Source organism: Antedon mediterranea, chromosome 1 (genome assembly GCF_964355755.1).
Source record: "Antedon mediterranea chromosome 1, ecAntMedi1.1, whole genome shotgun sequence".
NCBI lineage: Eukaryota > Metazoa > Echinodermata > Crinoidea > Comatulida > Antedonidae > Antedon > Antedon mediterranea.
The window spans coordinates 20,656,327-20,672,262 of NC_092670.1; the positions used below are offsets into that span (position 1 = coordinate 20,656,327).

Here is a 15,936-nt window from a genome sequence, read left to right on the forward strand (position 1 = left end):
CTGTTGGTTTCTGGCAATTTTTAAAAGTGGGCGTCCCATAAATCAAAAGTTCATAGGTCAATAGCGGTCAATGCAAAGTGGGAGGTTGCGATCTCGTCAAAAACAATACAGAATAACTCGTTTTTTGTCGTATATTAAAAAAGAAACTGTAAAATTATATTGCATAATTGTGAGTAGTATACCGTTAGTGGTATCAATACCATATTTCCGTTTTTATCGTTGTTGTTTTCTTCTAGCTAGGCCAGGCTACAGCACAGAACAGACAGGCAGGGTACCAGCCAGCTAAGCTAGCTAGGACAGGTAGGCCTACTAGGCCTAGGCCCTAGCTAGGCCTAGGTGTTATAATTCTTGGGTGCTGGTCAACCCGTACCCAAACAACCCGTACCCAAACCAACCCGTACCCATGCCAACTCGTACCCAACTTGGCTAACCCGTACCCAAACCAACCCGTACCCATGCCAACTCGTACCTAAATAGTTGGCTTACTCGTACCCAAGTATTTGACTTACTCATACTCATTATTTGGCTTACCCATACCCATTTTTGGCTTACTCGTACCCATTATTTGGCCTACTCGTACCCAATTTGAATAATTACTTGTAATGATTTGATCGGCGCAAAACTAGTGCAGTGGTATGCTTTTGCCGTATAAATATTTTTATATTTAAATTGTTTTTTTTATTTTACAGGTCTCGGTGAAATGTGTGCTTATAAAAATGACCATTGATTTGACTGTAAAGTTCGTTTAATTAGGCATATATTTTTGTTAACATTTATTTAATAGTATTGTAGTTTTATAAACGTATGTTTTATGTGTCTTTTTTATTTACGTAAGTGAACATTAATTAATAAAAAAATATTTTAACTGTTGTATAGTATTACAATTCTCAATTAAGCCCAGGTAAAGTAGGCCTACCAACAACGTATAATTTTTATACTTATCAATTTTTATCACCTCATTATCTTCCCTGATTAGATTCGATCAAGTAATTATTATTTCTATTGTATTGGTATATTTAAAATTGGTTGAATTAACAACGCCCTGTTTTAAGCAAAAAGCCTGCAGGGCTATGGGGTCGAATTACTCGTAGATTTTGTGACCGGGATTACCCTTTTATTATAAAAAAACATGCATTTATAGGGCGTCAAAGAGACGACTCAGCAATGACGTATGATCGTTTTCCATATATTTTATTTAATGATAATTCAGTGAAATGATCATATACACGTACTGTAAGGCAATTAAACATTTTGGCAGATTTTCTTCTATAACAGCTACGTGTTTTTGCTGACTGGGGGATTCCTCTTTTAAGTTTGATATTAAAAAAAATGCATTTGTAAATGTGGCGTATGATCGTTTTCTATTTATTTTTTTTCTTAAATAATTCAGTAAAATTATCTGTTTGTTTACAGCAATTAAACATTTTTGGTAGATATTTCCTCAATAACAGCTATGTGTTTTTGCTGACGAGGGATTCCCTTTAAAAAAAAAATATGCATTCTATAATGTGTCAAATAAGACAAATGAATGAACTATGATCGTTTTTCCATGGCAATGGATGTCGTCTTATTTACTCTGAGTATACTTAGGCCTACGTATCTGTCAGCGATAAGATGATTTTTTTTAGTTTTAGTATTATGTATTTCGTTTTTTTTAGTCATAATAATAAAGTAATAATCATTATAAAATGAAAACGTAATAACAGCAAATGTCTTCGTTTGTAATTAAATGTTAAATTATTGGAGGTTGCCTTTTATTATTATTCTCACATCCGTCATCGTATACTAGGGAATTTGTTTTATAAACGGCAATAGGCCTAATCTACTTAGATTCATTATTCTAATGCTCACTTAGCAGCAAAAATGAGGCTGGTATCCACTTACATAGTTTCGTAATTTTAAAATACGAGTTACTACTTAAAAATGTATTGAATATTTTCTAAATGTTAAAACAGTTTAATATTTTCCAAAACTTGCAAAACAAAACAACAAAAACCATTTTTAAAACGATTTTCAAAAAGCACATTACTTCATTATCTGTAAAATAAACTGAAAATACAAATTATGTATAAAAGATATTCATGTTTACTTTTAATAATTCAAGTTTTCATCATCACAGACTAGTGGGTATTTCAGTGTACTACTATTCGTAGTAAATAATAGATTAATAACCATTCATAAATGAAAAAAAATAGAATGCAGCTGGAGACTAGCTAGAGGCTCTAATAGTAGATTACTAGGTAGAGGCTAGCTAGGCCTACACCAGCTATGCTGCGTTTTATTTTGGTCGCAATAACATTTAAAATCAACATCCGGTTTTTCTTATTGTATGGATGGAGCACTGTTAGATATACGCTTTTATCATTATTGTTATCGGTTGTGTTTGATAAATGGTTGCATTTTATTTCAGTTGCTCTAATTGGTGTGGGCCGCAAAATTAGCTACATTGTCATTGTCATACATTGTTTTATACTTTTCGTTTCTAGATTTTTAAAATTATAAATTTAGTTAATTTAATTTATTCCATATATTTTAGCATTGATTATAGAAATAGAAATTATTAACAGCTAATGATAAACTAATAATAATAGGTTATATAGTAATGCACAAGGTTAAAACATATTTTATAGATACAGATACAGAACATGCATAATGATGGGTAAACTTTTTTTTTTAGAAACACAGATGCTCCTGGAAAAGTAATACTTTTTTATTTTATTATTTTATAATTAGTAATTTTAATGTTTGGTTTTAGCAAAGTATTGGAATTATAAATAGCGGATGGCCTGTAGATAATCATCTTTGAATGAAACATTCCTTACTAATGGACATGGGAGACTAACAGTCAGACGATGGAGGACCTTTTTGAACTTCCAATAGTGTTGGCCCTTGCAACATTGGTAATACTGACCGTTGTGTTGCTTGGATGTGCACAGTGTTTCCAAAGGCTGTTTCCGGTAAGATTTTATGATAATAATTTATCTCCTGAAGCATGTTGAAGAATTAACCCCCTCTGAAAAAGGTAGCATCTACATGGCACACTCGCAGGGAAACTATTCCAAATTAGTTTATTGTACAGTAGTGTTTGTAATTTAGTGCAGTTTCCATACACATGTCTTGTGTGCTAAGCTAAATTCCATCTAAAGGGCATGAAACTAGACCAGATTGGTAGTTCTTGAACTCTTACCTTTTTAAACACTCGCAGAAATCTTCATCATCATTCATCTATATCCTCGCCTCGACTAGATCCAACCAAGAACATGCAGACATACAATTGCTGAATGGTCATTCTCCTGCACATTTTTATCCTGCTCTTCCACAATTAATCAAGAATGCCAATTCTATTGACATCTTGTTGCTGAAATTTCTTTTGCATAGCATATGAAATGACGTAATTTCTACCTAGTTTAAGCCTTGTGGTCGTAGCACTTTATTATTATTATTATAACTTCTAAAAAGAAATTTATTATAAATATAAATTTTTTTTTTTCTGTAGAAGCAGGATGAACAAGGAATTATCAACCAGGAGGAAAGCCCAGGTGAAAACAATGACAACTTCTATGGTGACTTCACACCTCCATCACAGAACACTCCATACAACGATCCAGCCAATGTTGATCCAATGCCCGATATCAGCCATCTACGTCTGGATCAACACGTGTCTAGTCTCGCGCCGGTTTTGACAGGGCAGTCGTTAGCGCATGCTAACATCAAGTTGCTAAATGATCCGTCAATGCAGTTTTTACGAACACAGCTTAGCTATGTTGATGAATTGGGAAACGGCTGGTTTGGAAAAGTAAATATTTTTATAGAATATATAATAACACAAACTCACAGATTTAAAATCAATCTTTTTGATTTTGTTGATTTATATTGATTTCTACCAGGTTTTACTAGGAGAAGCACGCAAAATACAGGCCGGTGTCAAGAAAAGTAAGGTAGTAGTGAAAGAGTTGAGAGACACAGCTTCAAGAGATGAACAAGTTCAATTCCTGGCAGAAGTACAGGCTCATAGGTAAGATATCAGATGATGATCCATGAAATAAAACATTTTGTAAGCTCCACCCTTTTATGCTATTGTTTTGCACAATGTTAAATGAATGAATGTTCTCTGCATTCATTACTGTTGTTCCTTATGTGTATGTTGTTGAAGAGATGGAGCTTACACAATGTCGAACACAATTTTGCATTTTTTAATATATACAGTCATTACGAATTTAAGGAATTAATTCCTGGTCTGTCTACAGTTTCTAAAATAAACATCATTTAAAGTAAAAGGCAAATGTTAATGTAATGTATGTTATGTTATGAATTCTTGCTAAATGGCATCATATTCTAAACTAATGGATACTGTCAACCATCAATCATTATTTGCACTACTGCCTGACAGGACTCGATTTAATACAATTACTCAGGGCTAGCCCATTTCCCATTACGCCAAATGGGCTACTGGAATCTGACACAACTTCCTACCATCCAATTTGTTTAACATCACAAAACCAAATATGGTATTGTTTGTAATGTTAATATTAAGGTAGAAAAATAAAATTTGAGAAATGAAGCCCACTGGGAAATTAGATTGAGTCCTGTGCCTGTGAAATGCTTAAATCCTTATGAATATGTATTATGTTCATTATCATATTAAACTGTGCCTGATCATAAATTTGAGTATGGAGGAATTCCTCCGTGGTTTGTTTGAGCAAAAACCAAGTATAGTCTGGAATTATCGTTACTTTTTGATATATATAATGCCCGTACCAGGATTATGATATCAAAATCTTAATGACATTTCCACACACTGTTCACTGGAACACATTATTTGTATAGCGAGTGTGGAACTGAGTAAACAGCAATTCCCATATTATGCTTGTCATTGGGATGAACTGTTTAGTTTTAATATGAACTGTCAGTTCATACTAAACAAAATTAAAAAGTTCCAGTTCCTACTAACTTTATTATTGCATGGGGGAAAAAACATTTTTCCTTCATGTATCGATGAAACTATCATAGTGATCCATGTATAGGCCCACCAAAAATACACAAGTTTGCCCACTCTGTAAATTTGACCCAATTATAATTAGTATAGAGAGTATAGTAGTACAGCACTGATACTAGCCAATTTTAAATTTTTAAATAATTACTGTTCAAATATTATTGCCATAACAAGGCTGTAACACTCACTTCAAAGAACTTACGCTATACAATTATGGAAATGTTTAAAATCTCTTGTTTTTTAAATTTTATTTGCATTTTTATGTTTTGCATTTACCTTTATTGAACGTATGCTCAATATTTCTTTAATATATTTACTTGCCTGCATCTTTTGCCTGCCTGACTCGTCTAACAGAGAATTGCGCCACCCTAACATGCTGACCCTGCTCGGACAGTGCATTGACTCTATACCATTTCTACTAATTATGGAGCATGCACCGCTAGTAAGTAATTTTTTTCTTTCATTTATAGAGATCTTTACAAATACTGCAGTAATTCTATTGCACTTACTGCAGTAATTCTATTGCCCTTGCTACAGTAATTATATTGCACTTGCTGCAGTAATTCTATTGCACTTGCTGCAGTAATTCTATTGCACTTGCTGCAGTAATTCTATTGCACTTGCTGCAGTAATTCTATTGCACTTGCTGCATTAATTCTATTGTAGTTACTGCAGGAAGTCTACTACAATTACTATTTCTTGTAAAATAGAACAGACATAATACTGATAACCAAGTATTATAAGAAGGCAAGATATTACGATGCCTTTTGCTTAATTTTATGGTCAATTAAACAACAAATGTATAATGTGTTTCTCATTAAATTATATTATTAAATTAAATGTTAATATTTAATTTGAAGGGTGATGTTAAGGGCTACCTGATGAAACACAGAGAGGATAGACATTCCCTTGCCCTGAGAGATACTCAGTTAAGATGGGCCTGTGATCTGGCTAGTGGCCTAACATTAATGCATCAGGCTGGCTTTGTACTTAAGTAAGAACTGACTTATTTTACACTTTATTGAATTGATTGAAACAGTTCTCCTACCATAGCCTCATAGTTCTTTTCTAAAGCAACTTTTTTGTTTTAGGGATTTTGCTACAAGAAACTGCTTACTCTCAAGCTTAGATTCAATAAAGATAGGTCATTATGGACTTGCACAAGAAAAATACAAGGTAAAGTAAACTATCATTGTCCAAGTTTGTATCCAAACATATCACCTCATACTAACAGTAACACTACTTTTGTTTTATTGGCATGCCTACCAAAGGTTTCAGTGATTCCTTTTTGAGAAAGAACCAGATCTAAAGATATATATATATATATAAACAAATCAGGCACAGAACATTAATTCTAAACCGTCCGGTGATATACTGAAATTTAATTAATTAATTTGAAACGATAAAGATGAGGAAATCTGTGAGAATGAGAAAAAGTCGCCCCAACCGAGACTCGAACTCGGACCGCCTGCTTGATATGCAGATGTCCTAACCATTAGACCACTGGGGCTTTCATGGTATTGTTTGAACTCGATTGGATAGCGACTCTTTAACATTCTCGGCGTGGTACGAGAGTATATATATATATTTAGTACCAAAACTTCAGATACAGTATTTATAATCTGATTATATTGTTTCATTGCAGGAAGATTATTACCTGTTACCATCGGTAAACCAACTGTTACCAATCCGATGGATGCCACCAGATGGATTTGATGTGAAAGATTCTGTAGTGAAACCGAAGCGTATTTCCAAAGATACTAATGTTTGGTAAGCAGCTTACATAATGTAGGTTATCTTAAATAAATGTTGTGTCCATACAACTGAAAGCTCATGACTGCTTGTAACTTCCACATAGTTGCAAAATCTTCAGCTTGTTGAAGGCGGCAACTTAATATAAGAAGAAGTAGACTAATGAGAGAGATGTTTGTTCTGAGATGCTCCATTGTAGAGTTTCTATTAGTGGGAAAACGGTCTTAGTTTCCTCTGTATTTAAATAATTGATGGTTATTTTTCCAGGTCATTTGGTGTTGTGCTCTGGGAGCTGTCAACAGGGGCACTTCTTCCTTTCATAAACTGTAATGATGAGGAAGTAATGAGACAAATTATCATTAATCAACAATCCAAACTAGAGATGCCACAGCTGCAAGTCAAATATATTGGAAGATGGTAAGGATTTGCTTGCTATATTTCAGCAATAAACTAGTATAAAGCTCTGTCATCACTATCAAACTTTATGTAACAAAAAAATGTGATGTCCTTGTATATGGACACGATGACATCATATCACTACCATATTTGGGCACATCACACTTTTTTTTGTCAAATTAGATTAGTGTAGACATAGCTTAAGAATATTGTTCATACTATGTTTGTTTGATAGTGTAGACAGAGCTTAAGAATATTGTTCATACTATGTTTGTTTGATAGTGTAGACAGAGCTTAAGAATATTGTTCACACTATGTTTGTTTGATAGTGTAGACAGAGCTTAAGAATATTGTTCACACTATGTTTGTTTGATAGTGTAGACAGAGCTTAAGAATATTGTTCATACTATGTTTGTTTGATAGTGTAGACAGAGCTTAAGAATATTGTTCATACTATGTTTGTTTGATAGTGTAGACAGAGCTTAAGAATATTGTTCATACTATGTTTGTTTAATAGTGTAGACAGAGCTTAAGAATATTGTTCATACTATGTTTGTTTGATAGTGTAGACAGAGCTTAAGAATATTGTTCATACTATGTTTGTTTGATAGTGTAGACAGAGCTTAAGAATATTGTTCATACTATGTTTGTTTGATAGTGTAGACAGAGCTTAAGAATATTGTTCATACTATGTTTGTTTGATAGTGTAGACAGAGCTTAAGAATATTGTTCATACTATGTTTGTTTGATAGTGTAGACAGAGCTTAAGAATATTGTTCATACTATGTTTGTTTGATAGTGTAGACAGAGCTTAAGAATATTGTTCATACTATGTTTGTTTGATAGTGTAGACAGAGCTTTACAGACCGTAAAGGATGTGGAAAGTGTTAAATGACTTCCTTTACGAAAGAAAAAGAAAGGCCACTAATTGCCCTAACGATGTATCTGGTTTAACTTACGCATGTTTCTTTAACTTCAGGTGGGAGATCATGCAGCTCTGTTGGAAGCCTCTTGAAAACCGTCCCACAATGCAACACATCTTAGAATTGCTGAATCATCTTAAATCGCATAAGGACAAAAGTGATCGTGAAGAGTTCCAAGAAAAGTGGAACTCCCTCAAGCATTCCAACTCCATATCCAAGGACTCACCTCTTCTAAACCTGCAAGATTCAGAAAGACCTGCTACCATCTCAGATGTAAATTTAAATGGCGGTATTGCATCTAATCTTCCGACGTCTTCCCAAGTTGTGGTTGAACATCATGTGCCAATAATTCCGCCTTCAGCAGCTGGTATAGCTAATCCAATGACTTCTTCAGTTGTAGTCCAAAATGAGCTGGTGGATCCTAGTATATCACAGAATCCAAACAGATCACAAAATAATATACATTTAACTATCAATCCCAGTGAAGTCCAAACCATGTCCCCTGCAGATCTCTTAAAAACACCTCCTAACACCCCAATTGAGGAAAGCTATCTGAGTAATGTGCCAGAGTATGGCAACCTGCAAAGTAATGATGCAGCTCAGGTCTTGACACATGGCTTGAAGACACTAGACTCAACAACTAGTGAGGAGGATGAACTTCCACAATTCGATGTACATATTGGTGCTCTGGGCGCAATTAAACAGCTTAACAACTTTTCACCATCAAACTTATCTTCCTTTGATACACTAGAGATGACCTTTAATGGAAAATCGTCAGAAGCTGAAGCCATGTCCCCATCGGGTCATACAACTTCACCAGCAAATGGCATACTCTCACCAGCTGTATCTGAAGTGTTAAACATTTCCATTACTGATGACTCTTCACATAATGTTACAGAAGTTAATGGCAAAGAAGAGAATGAAGCAGAAGAGAATGAGAGGTTGTTACAGAATGACACATCAGAAGCTCTTGTACTTGGTGCTAGGCCGAGAAAGAGCTCTTTACGACAATCAAACTCTAAGGTAGGTCTGCTTGCTGTTGAATGTATGTTTATGCTATAATCTTTTAAAAAAGGTGATAGTCTTGTAATTCTTCATTCAAGTGTGACTAATCCAAAACTGAATTTCTGTCACTATTTGCTGTGATTCTTAAACAGTTTAGTAAGTTCATTGTTCATACAATTTAGATACAGTAGAACTGTAGGGGACACCTTGATGTGTTGCAACAAGTGTCCCCTTATCTTAATACCAGGGAGTTGTTTGTACAACTCCCTGCTTAATACTGTAGGTGACTCTCTTTCCTACTGTAGGCTAGTCTCCTTCCTACAGGTTGCCCTTAGTGTTAAAACATATATTGTCCCACCTAATAGAGGTGTACCATGAATAGGAATCTTCACAGAGGAGTACACTGATAGTTTGTTACACAATTTGTATATGTTTAAGAAGCTTATTATACTATTGCATGGCGTGTATAACACCAGCACATTGAATTTGCAGTAGAACCAGCTCTCACAATGTCAACCTAATTATTATTATTATTACTGTAACATCATTGTTAGAAAAACATCTGTCAACAAGTTTGATAAGGGGATTTTAAAGAATCACTTTAAGAGATTAAAATATCATGTGGAATTTATTTCATTGGTTTAAATTCAGACTTTGGTCTGAGCCTATAGCCTTTATTATTATTAGCAATGGTGTAGCCAGACCTTAGAAACATATAGGCCCAAGGGGCCACTCATAATAAGTCGACTCTTAAAAGCAAGTAAATACCCATGTTTATAATGCTACGTTGAATAAATTACCCTGTAGTTACTATAACTGTCATTGAATATAACCTAGATTTTATGCTAACCATTTTTGTAGTCCATGAAATTACCTTCCTTTTATTAACAAATATTCTATAGGAATTTTCTTATTTTCTTACTCTTCTTGATTTAAAATCACCTAATTTATTAACAAATACGCTCTACTATAATTCTTTCATGTTCTCCTCATTTTTTACTCTCCTTGTAATTTGACTCAAAGGATTATTGCCTAGTATATCTTGATGATTCCTTTGACACTGAGGTATGTAGACTAACAATATAACATCACAATTAACACTTATGGAAAATAATATTATTTCTCCATGCTACAATGCATACTTTATATTTTGTTTTTTACTGCAGGCTTTTAGGACACCGTGGCATGCTTTCTGTGCCTGTTAACTTGGTTGCTTCCTCCTCGGTTAAGGTGCTTGGTTATATTCCCTTAGATACTCTTTTTAGTTTACCCTTTTAAAATTCTATGATACTTAAATTCTTTCTTTGGTATGGGAGAATATTGTTACTTTTGATGCAAACTTAAATAAATTACAATTATTTTTTACAATTGATTTACCTAATGGTCCCTTTATCAGACTTTTGCTAGTCATACTGTAGCAATCTCTTTTCCCAAAGAGTCAAGTTTTCTTATTTTTATTAGGTATAAAGCTACGTTTGTATTCTAAAGCTCTGTCTACACTATCAAACTTTATGTAACAAAACAATGTGATTTGCCCATATATGGACATGATGATGTCATATCATTTCTATATTTGGGCACTTTTTTGTCAAACTAGTTTCATAGTTTAGACAGAGCTTTACAATACAAACTTTCATATCCTGGGCTAATGATTTCCGACTTTCCTAAAACCTTGTTACCATTAGTTAGTAATAAAAAAAAATTGAAGCATGTTACATTGGAAAGTATATCTTATTCAATATCTTATACATAAATCTAATAAAATATATTTTGTTTTATTCTTTTTATAGACTACAAGACTATTAACATAACAATTTAATGAAGCTTTAGATATAATTTACATTTAATATTATAGATTGTTTTATATAAATTGTGATTGTGCTTTTTTGCCCATTGTTTGTACAGTGTTATATAATAATATATCTATAATCTAATATATATACTGTATAAGCTGAGCATGTACTTAAGTATTAGCAATTAACAATTTACTACAGTATATAATTAACATAATTTATAACTGGAGTGTAACACTATTTTACATATTATTAATTATAAGACACTATCGCATGTTTTTTTGGTTTAATACTAGAAATAGTGTATTTCCTGGCTTATTTTGTTTGTCCAAAGATTGAATTGTGTAAAGTGCTTTGGAGGTATATTAAATTGCTTGCCATTCCATTTAATATTGATAATAATGGATGATACGTAGTCATAATAAAAGTAGTGTTTATTTTGTTTCAATTAGCACCCCCACCCCATCCTACCCAATTTTACTACATACTAAAATATTGTAACATTGATAATTATATATATTTACTGGTATGTCACCTGACTTCTAATAACATTCTATAATAATAATATAATAACAAGAAATTTAACATCTGCATGACGATATATGGCATTTTAGTATATAACAAACAGTATCAAAGTCAGCAAATAGTTAATCATCGAGACATTTTCATTATACTGATGTGGATTGAGTGATGGCCACTCTGTGGACAGACTTCCTGTTTTATGCGTATTAGTATACCAGAATCTTAGAGTAATTTAAGTAAGTTTCAACTATGCTAAATTTTAATCAATATTTAATAAATTTAGCAGCCTGTTGTGTGGAAACCATATCATTTTAAGTGTGTTAAGTTGTTTGCAATTTGTTTAACTCTAGAGTATAGCTAATTACAATCGTTAGAATATACTGTAGCAGTTTTGTAGCACTTTTTAGTTACCATTGTCAGTGCTCCACTATGCAATGTGCATGTTAATATTCCCAGGTGGCAGGTTTCTTTTTTTTCAATTTCCCTTTTTTGACCTAATTTTCAGTCCGGTTCTTACACATTGTAAAAATAAGGATGAGGCTAAAGTTTTCTATAGGTGTGGCTATCGGCACAGTCGACTATGCATGAAACTCCTATTGGCAAGGCCAACTGCACATCTAATGCCTTGTTTTCTATTTACAAGGTGCTCCTCGATTCTGATGTCTTATTGGCACGCACGACGAGGTGGTGATAACAAATTTTACATTATTCAGTCAACCATCCCTATAGAAAAATAAAGCATTTATGAGTCTTTACTTAAAATGTACCACTGTGAAACATTTGCCTATTTCATGAAAACAAATATAGATTTATCATTTATTTATTCTATAGCAATTAGAAGATGGTGCTTTTAAGACTGTGCAGTTTGAGGATGAACCTTCTGTCTACAACTACCAGATTGATCCAACCTCACCACTAGATGTTTCCACTTCTGATGGAAACACCGTTGGAAATTCTTCTGTCGAAGATTCTAATGGAGATAACATCACAGAGTTTCCATTGAGTGTTGATTCTGCCATGACTGAGCTTGTCAAAGATTCTTTGGTCGGTGTACCTTCTTTGATGGAAGAATCGAGTAAAGAGAACGTCACAGAGCCTCCGGAGAAGACGGAGGATACAGAGTTACAGGTTCTAGAGGAATCTTTCCCATCAGGGAATCTGGTGGAAGTGGAGAGCCTTGTAGAAGTGGATAATCCAGTAGAGGTAGAAAATCTGGTAGAAGTGGAAAGTTTAATAGAAGTGGAAAGTTTAATAGATGTAGAAAAGCCAATGGAAGGAAAGAGTCTTGCTGAAACAGTGGATAATCTGGTGCAAGAGGATGTTGGCAGCTGGGTAGAGGTCAAAACTAATGGAAGTGAGGATACTAATGGTGCTCAAAATGGTAGCAATGGTAAGTAATCATACTAGAGCTACACATAGTGGCACTCACTGTTAAAAATAGGGGTGTTCTCTAAATAAGGTTGTTCCAAAGTACTAAAAATTGACCTGTCTCCATACTAATTTTCTTTATAATAATACTTTGATTAATCTATTTCTTATTTCTTCACAGTCTCAACTGATTTGATCTGAACGGACATCTTTCTATTTTTGTTACAAAAATCACTCAAGTAACGATTTATTGTGAGATCTTTTGTTTGTTGTTTGATATGTCTACTACACAGAGACTATGATACATTTTATATTTAATTGTTCCATTTTTACTGTTATTTTCAGTTACTGAATAATAATATTTTAAGCTAAAATTGAACTTTGGGAAAAATATGAAGAATTGAAATCGTGGTTTCTAAATTAATTGGTTGCATCTTTTTTAAATGGTGGTGGCTCAATTTTTTGATATTTTTTCTATAGGTCAGTAAGCTTGTTTGGTTTAGATTTGTAGCCAACAAAGCACTTGTTTACAACTATAATTAAACAATCTAAGAAGAATTAATTTACTGGTAATTAATTAATAGGTAATTAGGGCACATATTTGTCTCAATAGGTCATTGGCATACTTATCTGTAGAATGTACACTAGCCAAATGTTCTTGCTAGCCCAAAATATTGCTAGCCCAAAATCTCCAGGTAATTAGGGCACATATTTGTCTCAATAGGTCATTGGCATACTTATCTGTAGAATTTACACTAGCCAAATGTTCTTGCTAGCCCAAAATATTGCTAGCCCAAAATGTCTAGGGCACATATCTGTTTTATAGATACACTGGGATATTCATCTGTAGATTTTACACTACTAGCAAAAATGCTGCTAGCCCAATATATTGCTAGCCCACTGACCCACAATTTCTAATTTTAATCCTCTTTTTTTGTACTACAAAAGTAATTGTCTGTTTATAAATAAATATAACATTTTTAATGAATATAAGTACTACTGTAATATTAAAAGAGAAACCTTGGATTTCTGATAGCTGATAGGTAGCTTTAAACCTTGTAAAGATTCCATCCATAGAATACATTTATATAATGTTTTGATTAGAATATTTTGATATGTGCATAGTCCAGTTTGTTGATTGGCAAAAGGACATGTTTTTATAGAACTGTTTTTGTGTTGTTAGATATTATTGATAGAAGAGTTCTTTTCACATTCTAAGTGTCAGTAATATACATAGATGAACTACGACCCACCAAATTATTCTGTGTGTAAACACACCTTTAGGGTACCCGAAATATTCCCATGTTTGGACAGCCAAACACCACATTTAGATCCTGATTTCACCCCATTGCACCAAAGAATAATACTACACAGATATGGCTTTAACTATAAATGTGCTCGTTTTTATACCGTTTATTCAATGTGTCTTAGTATATGATTTTTCTGTGATTTTGCCAACTTCTTTTAGAAGGGAAATGAAATGTATATATTGGGTTATAATTGGTTTTATTACATTTATTTTGTATTATAAATGTACTGATTTTTTAATATATAGGTGTGTCTGTGTTACTATATTCTTTCTGTTTTATTTTTCTGTGTGTTTTTGGTAGCACTATATATCCACAAAAATCTATACATTTGAATGAAATTTTGTATTTGAAACATTAGACCTTCCAAGTCTCTCGGTAGATCCCCATATTTCATGTGATTTCCCAGTGCAATTTCTCATGATTATTTTCGATATAAAAACCATCATGATATTGCAGAAATTGACCATAGACTTGAATCTACTACTACTAGGTCCATTTTGGTAAATTAAATTACAGTATGAATTTGTTAAAGTATAGCGCCTTCTATTGTTTGGCCATGCTTTATAAGTCCCCCGATATTCAATTTGCCAAATTTTTTTCATAAAGTCATGAATAAAACAGTACTGAAAGTTATTGGAATTGAGCCCTCTGAAGCCCTTTATGTTCAGTACTTCCACAAATGAATGGGAATGGTTCACCCAGTAGCATTGACTTTAATATCTAATTTTCTGTATTGACATTTCATTGATTATGTAGGCTGTTCTTGATTATATAGTGTCTTACTATGCCTCTAGGGCTACTACTACCTCATTACTATATTATTTCTCTTAGTGTCTCCTGATAATTTGACTTCTCTAAAACTGCTGGCAGTAATGTGTTCATTGTTACTAGTTTTTGACGAGGAACTTAATAGGCTAAATTAAGTCACAACATGATTTGTTTACACCACTTAAAACCTGGTATTACACAATTGAGTGTATCCTTGTATTCAGTTCTATTGCATAGTAAAAGTTCTACTTGATGCTGATACTTTTTGTAAAAATGTTGTGCCATGCAAGGCTGCTGCTAATGTATTGCCCTACTTGAGCTTCACAGCCAAAATCAGAGCAATGACTTTTTGAATGGCCATGCCTACTGCTTTTCCTTAAGCTCTGTCTACACTATCAAACTTTATTTGACAAAACAATGTGATGTATCCATATATGGACATGATGATGTCATATCACTACCATATTAGGCACAAACTAGTTTTAATGATTTCTAATAATGTACACTAGTATTTTCTCTTTGATTCTGTATTGTTGTACAGAGTCTACAAACATAGTTTTACCAGTGTGAAATTAACAGTTTGTGTGGTCATCGTGCTGCTAAAAACTAGTACTTTTCCCAATATGAAACACTAGTTAGTAGAAGTTTTAGTTTAAAAAAATATAAGATCACTATTATACTAGTAGTATACAGCACTATTATGTATTAAAAGCTCTGTCTACACTATCAAACTAGTTTGAAAAAAAAAAGTTCCTAAATATGGTTGTCATATTCTCAAATATGGCAGTGATATGACATCATCATGTCCATATGTAGGCATATCAAACTTTTTTTGTCATAAAGTTTGATAGTGTAGACAAGGCTTTAAGAAGTGTTTATATATACACACAGTTTTGAGGATACTAATAAGAATGAAAATATTTAATGAGTGCTTTCAGTAAAAATACTTTATATTGTATAAGTGAAAATTTACAACCTGGAATGTTTCTATAAAATTTGATGTGTTAAATTATCAAATATTGTAATAAAAAAATGGTATTGATGCAATAGTGAAATTAATCTATATATTCATAGGAAATAAATGAACACAGAAAACCAAGTTTGTT

General features: G+C 33.0%; 1 protein-coding gene and 1 non-coding gene across 2 annotated transcripts; one reads left to right on the top strand and one right to left on the bottom strand.

Annotated features, from left to right (window-relative positions):
- The first annotated feature begins 64 nt into the window (after positions 1-64).
- LOC140061654 (uncharacterized) lies at positions 65-15,917 on the top strand. The gene is made up of 12 exons (XM_072107907.1): positions 65-169; positions 2,756-2,957; positions 3,497-3,796; positions 3,888-4,015; positions 5,348-5,435; positions 5,854-5,987; positions 6,085-6,169; positions 6,639-6,763; positions 7,013-7,162; positions 8,121-9,087; positions 12,216-12,774; positions 12,934-15,917. Exons 2-12 carry the CDS (start codon positions 2,853-2,855, stop codon positions 12,951-12,953), a joined length of 2,661 nt encoding a protein of 886 aa, XP_071964008.1. The 5' UTR covers positions 65-169; positions 2,756-2,852; the 3' UTR covers positions 12,954-15,917.
- Positions 6,432-6,503, bottom strand: Trnad-auc (transfer RNA aspartic acid (anticodon AUC)). The gene has a single exon. It is a non-coding gene; the product is annotated as a tRNA-Asp (tRNA).
- Positions 15,918-15,936: the final 19 nt, after the last annotated feature.

Bases quoted from the DNA above. Each gene is read 5' to 3' on its own strand.
- LOC140061654 (XM_072107907.1), top strand. From the start codon at position 2,853: ATGGAGGACCTTTTTGAACTTCCAATAGTGTTGGCCCTTGCAACATTG. The intron at 6,170-6,638 runs GTAAAGTAAACT...GTTTCATTGCAG, and splicing joins TTGCACAAGAAAAATACAAG to GAAGATTATTACCTGTTACC. The intron at 12,775-12,933 runs GTAAGTAATCAT...ATTTCTTCACAG, and splicing joins TGCTCAAAATGGTAGCAATG to TCTCAACTGATTTGATCTGA.